The sequence below is a fragment of the Scomber japonicus genome, chromosome 11 (assembly GCF_027409825.1).
Source record: "Scomber japonicus isolate fScoJap1 chromosome 11, fScoJap1.pri, whole genome shotgun sequence".
NCBI classification, from domain to species: domain Eukaryota; kingdom Metazoa; phylum Chordata; class Actinopteri; order Scombriformes; family Scombridae; genus Scomber; species Scomber japonicus.
This window is the reverse complement of record NC_070588.1, coordinates 6,289,996-6,300,267: the sequence shown is the minus strand read 5'-3', so window position 1 is coordinate 6,300,267 and position 10,272 is coordinate 6,289,996. Positions and strand designations below refer to the sequence as shown.

Here is a 10,272-nt window from a genome sequence, read left to right as displayed (position 1 = left end):
GGTTCAACGTGAAGTTTAAGACAGAAGTATTAAATACTGTATTAAATACGGTAATATTATAACTACATAAGTATTAAATACTGTAATACTTTAACTACATCACTTATAATACTTATGTACTTTTACTGTAATACTTTAACTACATCACTTATAATACTTATGTACTTTTACTGTAATACTTTAACTACATCACTTATAATACTTATGTACTTTTACCATAATACTTTAACTACATCACTTATAATACTTATGTACTTTTACCATAATACTTTAACTACATCATTTATAATACTTATGTACTTTTACTGTAATACTTTAACTACATCACTTATAATACTTATGTACTTTTACCATAATACTTTAACTACATCATTTATAATACTTATCTACTTTTACTGTAATACTTTAACTACATCACTTATAATACTTATGTCCTTTTACTGTAATACTTTAACTACATCACTTATAATACTTATGTCCTTTTACTGTAATACTTTAACTACATCACTTATAATACTTATGTCCTTTTACTGTAATACTTTAACTACATCATTTATAATACTTATGTACTTTTACCATAATACTTTAACTACATCATTTATAACACTTATGTTCTTTTACTGTAATACTTTAACTACATCATTTATAATACTTATGTACTTTTACTGTAATACTTTAACTACATCAAGATCATAATACTTATGGTGTGATATATCTAGTCTTTTCTTTCTTTTAGAGAGAGCAAAATGAGCAGGAATATTGTCAGGAAGACAAACAAGGGCCAGACCCCTCCAGATGTGATACTCAGTGCAGTAAAAGAGGTGAAAATACACAATATTGTTATATAAGGATTTAAAAAAATGCACTGATTTCTCCTGTTTTTATTCTCTTGGTGCAGGAAGTATGTTAGGCTGTTATATTTATATGAAACTAAACATTTTAAAGTCATTTCTAAGATTGCCTACATCTTTTTTTTATTTTCCCCTATTAAAATAACACAGGGACAAACAACCCCATAGCGTGTGACCGACTACCAACCCCATGATGGGGACGGCTGTCACAAGTATACGAGACATATTTGACGGTCCACATCAGCTTAACCCTTTGTAGGTCACACCAAGAAAGCAGCATTTAAAAAAATAATAATTTCTCTTTGAGGCCATAAAACATTTCCTCATTTATCTTAATTTTATGTTTTATCTTATTCAGACCTTATTTGTTCGAAACCTTCTTTGAAAAACATGTTAGAGACTCATTCTGTTTGATCTCTCATGTCAGCACAGCAGTGATTTGTGTTTTTCTTCGTTGGTGAGACACTACTAACACGTCGTGTATCTATAGCAACCATAACACAATATGATGGTGTTTTTGTGCATTATATACCTCATACAAGTGGTAAAGATTGCCCAAAAGGTTTGGGTTAAATAGATTTTGTTTTTGACCAGATATCATGACACAAAGTGACCTCTACTAAATGGTTGAGCAGACCTACAAAGGGTTCCTACCTAACCCTTTAGGCATGAATTAAAAGTAGGGTAATTTCCTCCATCCCCTTCCTTCTTTCCTTTCCTCCGTCCTTCCTCCCTCCTGTCCTTCCTTCCTTCCTTCTTTCCTTCCTTCCTCCGTCCTTCCTTCCTTCATCCCTTCCTTCCTTCTTTCCTCCCTTCCTTCTTTCCTTTCTTTCCTTCTTCCTTCCTTGCTCCCTCCTTTCCTTCCATCTTCCTCCCTCCTTTCCTCCCTTCTTCCTTCCTTCCTCCCTCCTTTCCTTCCATCTTCCTCCCTCCTTTCATCCCTTCTTCCTTCCTTCCTTCTTTCCTCCGTCCTTCCTTCTTTCCTCCCTTCCTTCTATCCAATCCTTTCATAATTTCCTTCTTCCTCCCTCCTTTCCTCCCTTCTTCCTTCCTGCCTCCCCCTTTCATTTCTTCTTTCCTCCGTCCTTCCTTCCTCCCTTCCTTCTTTCCTTTCCTTCCTTCCTTCCTCCCTCTTTTCCTTCCTTCTTCCTTCCTTCCTCACTCCTTTCTTCCCTTCCTTCCTCCCTCCTTTCCTTCCTTCTTCCTCCGTCATTTCCCTCCCTTCCTTCCTCCCTTCCTCCCCCCTTTCCTTCCTTCTTTCCTCCGTCCTTCTTTCCTTTCCCTCCTGTCCTTCCTTCCTTCCTTCCTTCCTTCCCTCCCTTCCTTCCTTGACCCTTGACTAGAGGACAACAGGAGGGTTAAAGGAAAGGTTTTTTTTTAAGTGTGACTACCAACCCTGTCCTCCCCTACTTGGTTGTTGTAAGTGAGCCTTAGAAGTCAAGATTTGGGGCATAAAAACCTTCTACTGCCTCCTTCCGCTCAGGTCTCTGCCTGTGAGCTGCACACAGCTACACGCACAGAGATAAACCATTTCTCTCTGTAGCAGGTTTGCTCTTCTACAAAATACCTCCACTGCTCGCTGCCACCTGTAAGTTTTCACCTCATGGGTTTATGCTTGTGTGTGTGTGTGTTTCTATTTTACAGTGTCCAACTTTTAATAAGCGCAAAACATCACTTAACACCTCTTTATTTGTGACGCCGGATAACTTTAAAAAAAAAAGGGGGTTTCAGGCTCGGTTCGGGCTATGCACTGGAAGAAAACAACCTCTCATGTTTACCCAGAGAGTTTCTTAGTAAGACAAACCCAAGACATTTAAAGATTAGCTAGATAATCCGGTTTATGTTGCATCATCTAGAAGAGTATAATCATTATGAGTGTAAATGCACGTTTAAAGTGGTGCAGCTTGCAAGTAGCTGTATAAAATTAATCAGCAAATAGACTAAGCCAGTGAAAGTGGGATTTGAGCACCTTAAAAACAGATTAAATTTGTGTACAGCTGTAGTCAAATCTTGTTTTTGTCAGTGTGTCTTAGTTATTTATACTAACCATATTCACAGCTGTGCAATCAGGAAACATCTGCTTCTTTCACTGTATGAGTGACTGTACATTTGGGCCAGATGTTATTAAGCAAAATGTTACTAAAACTAAAAGGTGTTATTTCCTCTGTTTCATCTAACAGTTTGTGGCCTTTTTTTTTTTAAAGGTGTTGCAATGATTATCAATGGTTGTCAACATGGCTGAAGCTAGCTGTTACCTTTTATTATCAATTAATCTGCAGGTTAGGCTTGTTTTCTGTGTTAATTTAGTCTTTTTAAAAGGTGAGAACGTAATGAAAATGCTTGATATTCACATTAATATCATGTATGCCAAAGAAAAGCATTGAATAATCAGATTTGAGGAGCTAAAAGCAGCTTTCTTTTCTCCCAAATTAACCTATTTTAAAATATAATCCGGCTGATGAAATGATGAAAAAAGACTGCTTTCGTTTTGCAAATGTAGGTCTGCTCAGTCAATCATCTTTGGATCTTTTTTTTTTTGTTTATAATGTCTGTGACCTGGTCAATTTATTTAATCCAGTCTGGCAGCTGAAATGTGCCAGAGGGGCAAAGTTCAGCAAGAGTTACACAAGGTATGTTGCAGTTATCACGTTCAGTCTCGCAGGGCAGGACAAAGTGCTATAGTGGCACTTTGGATAGAAACTTTGGCGTCATGTTTATGTAATCTTACATCATATAAAATGCGTGATTGCACACTTCTCTGCAGCCATATTTAAAGAGCATATTTGACATCCAAAATACTCCAAGGATTGCAGGATTTAGAGCTTGCAGAATAAATGAAGTTTTTATTGAGTTAAAGGTGATCTCTCATACTTTAACACACCTTGTATTTGCTTAACATGCTACAAAATGAATAATCCTCACAGTCTAACATCACATACTTACTTATCAAATATGTATTTACAGGCAGAGCTGCAAAGATTAGTCAACTAATTGATTAGCTGATTGACAGAAAATTAGTCAGCAACTACTTCTTTGATATTTGAATGCTAATTTTAGTCTTTATTTGCTTTTAATTTAATTTATTTATTTTACGTTTACAGGTTTGCAAGACATTTGACTACATAAATCGCATTTACATAAATACATATAACTCAAATATTTCCATTAAGCCTTATCTAAATAAAGCTTGCCCTCCTTCTATTGCTCTCCCTTAAGCAAATAGACTAAAAATAGCTGCTTTTAGCTTCTTAAATATGATGATTTAATGCTTTTCTTTGTCATACATGATGGTAAACTGAATATATTTGGGATTCTGGGCAATTATAACAAACATTTTTACCATTTTCTCACATTTTACAGACATATTTAAGTGAGAAAGGAAACAAAAGGTTAATTAATAATGAAAATAATCATTGCAGCTCATTTTAAAGCCATTAATCTGACACTGAAAGTGCTTGACATACTTTAATGAGGTCAAAAAGTGTAATTATCACAGTGAAAGTACAATCTGCAAGTGCTTGTTGTAAAGTAAAATAGACATTAAGCCCCTCCTGGTGAGCCGAATGTCCAACACTGGAGACTGTCTGGATGTTTTTTAAAGTAATATTCTTACAAACTATAAACTTCCACATTTAGTCTGTATATTAAAACTCTTTACCCTTCAACTAAAACATTGATATGATCATTTTGTATGTCTTATATGGCCTTAAACTCTCTGCTCGCAGCAATATTCTGGACTGTCAGATGCTCGAAGATGTGAGAATCTAAATAATACAAAGCAAGGGGCAGAAAGGGTAAGAAAAGGAAGTCGTAAACATGTTAAACAAAAAGTGATATAATTATATTTTTGTCGTCCACAGACCAGGATGAACGTGGGTGTGGCACACAGTGAGGTGAACCCAAACACTCGGGTCATGAACAGTCGGGGGATCTGGCTGACCTACGCGCTCGGCGTCGGGATACTTCACATCGTGCTCCTCAGCATACCCTTCTTCAGTGTGCCGGTGGTGTGGACTCTCACTAATGTCATACACAATTTCGTAAGTCACACCATCTTTTTTTTTTCTTTTCTTTTCTTTTCTTTCACTCTCCAAAACAAAACAACAGTTTTTATATATAACATCTCAAATACCACAAAGTCTGTCAGAGCCTCACATACCAGCTGGATCTTGCATGCGTGCTCAGCAGACGATCCGGGTGTCTGCCGAGCCTGTGCTTGTTAAGATATGCTCTATTTCGGGGGGCGAAGGAGGGGTTGTCTCTGTCCTTGTTGCAGCCTGCCTGCCTCATGACCTATTTTGATGATTTTCCCCTCCACTCCACATAATGTCTGCAGACAAAACTGACCTTTCATTGTTACGTGGCCGGCCTCAAATAAAAAGAAACAAAGTCGATTTTGTGTGACATCATCAAGTAGTGCGAGCTCGAAGCCCCAGTAGTGCGAGGATTGTGTGTTTCACAGCCAATAACGGAGGGCTATTAACAGTAATGGCTAAGGTCAACTATAGCCTATTGTTTTCCACACAATACAACAGCAGTGTGCTGATTATGGCTTGGCTGCATGCCACCATTTTTTAAGTTGAATTACTTTTCCTTCTGTAATGCACGTTTTCCACTTAGACCTGAATTCCTGTGTTTGGACATAGTTTGAAATGAGCGTCATTCCCAAGATAGCTAATGTGGTAATAAATCTGCATCAACCCATCCTTGTTTTCTGGCTCTTGAATGTGAGTTTATTATGGTCCCACGCAACACAAGCACCAGTTCGGAGATGCTTCCTTAAATACTTACATACTTTAATCACACTGGTTTCAGCCAAAGGGAAAGTAAACATGGACTTTGCACTACAGCCACAAACTTTACATATTTTCACCTTTTGTTTTATATTTCAGTTTCCACATTTTGAACTTTATTTAAACCTGCAGTATTCTTTATTGACCTCCAAAGTCAAAGGCAGGTACATTTTAAACAACCACGGTTTAGAGCCAAAAGTAAAAGTGCTTTAACTTTTATGATCTAACTAAAAAAAAAAGGTTTTATCTCACATCTTATAACCGAAAGATAAAGATGGAAACTAAGCCAGTCTTCTTCTCTTCTACACACTGTATTTGCTGCATTACTGACTGTTTTCTGGTTCTTGAATGTGTGTTTATTGTGGTCCCCCGCAACATAAGCACTAATTAGGAGACGCTTCCTTTAAAACTTAAATCCACCAAATTCCTGCAACAGTTGGTGGTTTTTAAACTCATTGTTTATCAGTCAAAAGGAAAGTAAACATGGACTTTGCACTACAGCCACAAACTTTACATATTTTCACCTTTTGTTGAACATTTTAGTTTCCATATTTTGACCGTTATTCAAAACCTGCAGTGTTTTTATTGACCTCAAAGTCAAATTAATTGCAACAAATTAATCAACTTTGATTATAGCCAAAAGTAAAAGTTTTTATCTTACACAGTTATAACCGAAAGAAAAAGATGGAAACTAAGCCAGTCTTCTTCTCTTCTACACACTGTATTCTCTGCATTACTGACTGTTTTCTGTTTATTGTGGTCCCACGCAAGACAAGCATCAATTAAGAGACGCTTCCTTAAATACTTAAATACACCAAACTATCAGTCAAGAGGAGAGTAAACATGAACTTTGAACAACAGCCACAACCTTTAAATATTTTCAGTAAAAACATTTTTTGAACATTGTAGTTTCCACATTTTGGACATTATTCAAAACCTGCAGTGTTTTTATTGACCTCAAAGTCAAATGAATTGAAGCCAGTTATATTTAAACAACCACAATTATAGCCAATAGTAAAAGTGCTTTAACTTTTAAAAGAACGTTAAACTAAAAAGTTTTCATCTTACGCAGTTATAACAGAGAAAAAGATCAATCTTTATTTATATAGAGCCAAATCTCAACAAAAGTCATCTCAAGGCACTTTTCACATAGAGCAGATCTAGACTGTACTCTTTAATTTAGTTTAAAGAGACCCAACATTCCCACATGACCAAGCACTTGGCGACTTGGGAAGAAACTTCAAGCAGAACCGGACTCTTGGTGGGCGACCATCTGCCTTGACCGGTTGGGGTTGAGAGGGAGAAAGATGGAAACAAGCCATTAAATTTCACTAGTCGTCTCCTCCTCTTTTTGTCTCTACAGGGAATGTACGTCTTTATGCATGCGGTGAAAGGAACGCCCTTCGAGACCCCCGACCAAGGAAAAGCCAGACTTCTAACACACTGGGAACAGCTCGACTACGGAGTTCAGTTCACTTCATCGAGAAAGTTCTTCACCATTTCACCTATCATCCTGTATGTATGAGATATCTTTTGATTCTGACTTTATACTATCGGTAAATCTCATGTGCAGAGCCGAAACCACCAATTAATTGATCTGCTTACAAGTAGTGTGTCTGTATCAAAAGTCTGATATATCTTAGTCTTTTGTTGTTGTTCAAAAACTATTAAAAACACAGTGGCTGAGGAGGTAGAGCGGTTGTCCTCCAATTGGAAGATTGGCGGTTCGATTCCCAGTCCACATGTTGATGTGTCCTTGGGCAAGACACTTAACCCCAAAATTGCTCCCGTTGGTGTGCAAACGGTGTATGAATGAGAATGTATGGTTAAATTCCCCCCTGATGAGCAGGTTGGTAGCCCCTGCCATCAGTGTATGAATGGGTGAATGACATGTAATGTACAGCGCTTTGAGTGGTCGTAAAGACTAGAAAGGCGCTATATAAGTACAGTCCATTTACCATCCACATCATTAAGCCACACAGCTGCACTGGGTCACGTGTCCTTCAAACGGCTTCAAATACAGCGATCTCGTTTTCAGTCTCCAGAGAGTAGTTCTTTGAAAGGCCACTGAGCATGTGCAGGAACGCTGTATTACATTTCGCAGGAGGCAAAGTTAGCTGTTTCTGCCTTTCTATGTGGAGTTTGTATGTTCTCCTCGTGCCTGCGTGGGTCCTGTCTGGGTACTCTAGCTTCTTCCTGCAACTTAGGTTAATTGGTGACTGTGTATGGCCTGTAGGTGTTAATGGTTGTTTGTCTACTATATATGTTAGCCCTGTGAATGACTGACGACCTGTCCAAGGTTTACCTCACCTGCCCCCTCGTCCAATGATTGGCTCCAGCTCTTTTGCGACCCTCTAGAGCAGGCATGTCAAACTCATTCCACATAAGGGCCGTGTGGCCGCAGGATTTTGTTCCAACCAAAACCCCATCAACTGTCTGAAGAGTGAGTTCAGCTGGTTAAATGACTCGAGCCTGGTGTGCTCCTGCTTGGTTGGAATGAAAACCTGCAGCCACACGGCCCTTTGTGGAATAAGTTTGACATTCCTGCTCTAGAGGATAAGTGGTATGGAAAATGAATGAACGAACATTACAGTGACAACAAAAGTCATCTCAAAGCACTTTTCATATAGAGCAGGTCTAGACCGTACTCTTTAATTTAGTTCAAAGAGACCCTGATGAAGGCCGAAAGCCGTAACAAATTGGTCTATTACTAAAGTTGTTTTATACCACAAGTGTTGTTGGAGCTTTGACTCTTCTGGACTTTTTTCCCTTCTCCATGCACCTTTTGAAGTATGTGAAGTTGTGCCAGAAACCTCTACCCTGTTTCTCTTCAAAGAGGTGAAACAAGAGTGGTGAAGAGTTGCGAGAGGCAGCAAAGTGAAGCAGTTGTTTGGAAACGCTGGTTTCATAGCTGTAAACAGCCAACAGATGTGTCATAGCTGAAATATCCAGTTTTTACACATTTTTCCCAATTAAAGTAAATGTTTGAAGTAGTTTTCAGTGTCCTGTATTTGTATCATCAAATCTATGTTTAGATATCTAGGTGACGTGATCCTACACAGAACTACTCTCTGGAAACTGAAGACACGATCGCTGTTATTCATCTTTAAAGTCATTTCTAAACAAACTACTGTTACTATAATCTTGGAACATGTCTCCCACTGCAGCGGTGAGGCTCACTACTGTGTTTTTAATAGTTATTGGACGACAGCAGAGGTCTACGGCACAGAGGAATAAGATATATCAGGCTTTGGAAGTAGATCAATTTATTGATTGTTTGGTTCTGCACTAGATCGTTTTAAGCATTAATGCAAAAGTTTGAAAGCTCAAGTAACATTTTATAGTTTTATCAAGACACTGACGAACTTCAACAACACTAAGAGAAGTTGATCATACCATTGGTGTTAAATGTCATTGAACAAACTCTTAGTTTTTTTGTGTTACTATTTAATAATCAGATTTAATTGTCTCTTTTGCTCCACAGATACTTCCTGGCAAGTTTCTACACAAAATACGACACAGCACACTTCTTCATAAACACTGCCTCGCTTCTGAGCGTGCTGATCCCCAAACTACCACAACTACACGGAGTGAGGATTTTCGGTATCAACAAGTATTAAGTTATTGTAAAATGCGGTGCCTCGTAGCAACAGAAGTTAATCCCCGTGTAGTCTGTTATGCAGATGTGTATACTAAGTCGAACAATTTGTGTAAACGTCACTGTCGTCGTTTAGATGTATCTGGTTTAAGATAAAATGTTTAAAAAGAAGAAAAAAAAGAAAAGCAGGAGGTAGGTTTGTAGATGACAGGATGCCATATGCATTACTAACTTATGTGAATATTTAATGATGTATTTTTGGCCTGCAGAGACCCGGGCTGGCCCAGGTCTCAGCAAGGCTTTTGGTTGAGTTTGTTTTTTCCTTTAGTTGCCCTCACTTCACATGGTGACACAAATTGTGAATATGAGTCTGTTTCTAGCCACAAAGATGTCCCAAATGTATTTTTCAAAGATGTTTACTTCCTAAGGGTAGGAGCCTGTGGCTCGTTGTTTATTGGTACACTCTCATTTTGTAATGGGTGTCAAACTTATTCATGCTTGAGTGAGGAATCATACTCTTTATTTGCGTTATTTCCTCGGTATGTGAATCATTTCTCGACTCAATCAAAACAGGGCAGGCTTTTTTTCATTGTACAGTTTTTTTGTTTTGTGAATGTGTTCTGTGTTAAAGAAAATGTCATGTATGTAGGAATGAGACAAATTATTGTTGTCAGGTTAAGTGTTTACTGAGGGAGGTCTGCAGCGTCTCTGTGATGAATTTAGATTCATGTAGTTGCTGTCTTTAGATTATTTAGACTTTTTTGCTATCATCGCGGCAGCTAGTCCTGCTTTGTTTCGCCATTGCTCATAGTACTCTTGATATTTCTTGTTCTTAATCTTATTAAATTGTTTGTGCCCTCAGAGTGTTTATTTTGTCATGGTTGTGCATTGTGTGGTTTCCAATTATAATTACTTTTCAGGTGCTTTCCACTGAAGAAAAATCAAGTAATTTTAGGATTTTTAGACAATTTATGTGATGTAACCTGTTTCCATAAAACTTGATAGATTATAGAGCGATTTACTGAGGTGG

At 37.8% G+C, this 10,272-nt stretch overlaps 1 protein-coding gene across 1 annotated transcript; it reads left to right on the top strand.

The window, feature by feature from the left end:
- The first annotated feature begins 2,368 nt into the window (after positions 1 to 2,368).
- Positions 2,369 to 10,108, top strand: ormdl1 (ORMDL sphingolipid biosynthesis regulator 1). Its single transcript, XM_053328862.1, has 4 exons — positions 2,369 to 2,439; positions 4,712 to 4,891; positions 7,008 to 7,159; positions 9,129 to 10,108. The coding sequence occupies exons 2-4, from the start codon at positions 4,718 to 4,720 to the stop codon at positions 9,262 to 9,264; spliced, it is 462 nt and encodes a 153-aa protein (XP_053184837.1). The 5' UTR covers positions 2,369 to 2,439; positions 4,712 to 4,717; the 3' UTR covers positions 9,265 to 10,108.
- Positions 10,109 to 10,272: the final 164 nt, after the last annotated feature.

What these genes read in the sequence shown, in the direction of transcription:
- ormdl1 (XM_053328862.1), top strand. Translation starts at nt 4,718, where the DNA reads ATGAACGTGGGTGTGGCACACAGTGAGGTGAACCCAAACACTCGGGTC. An exon ending in CTAATGTCATACACAATTTC is followed by an intron (nt 4,892 to 7,007) that starts GTAAGTCACACC and finishes TTGTCTCTACAG; the next exon opens with GGAATGTACGTCTTTATGCA. An exon ending in ACCATTTCACCTATCATCCT is followed by an intron (nt 7,160 to 9,128) that starts GTATGTATGAGA and finishes TTTGCTCCACAG; the next exon opens with ATACTTCCTGGCAAGTTTCT.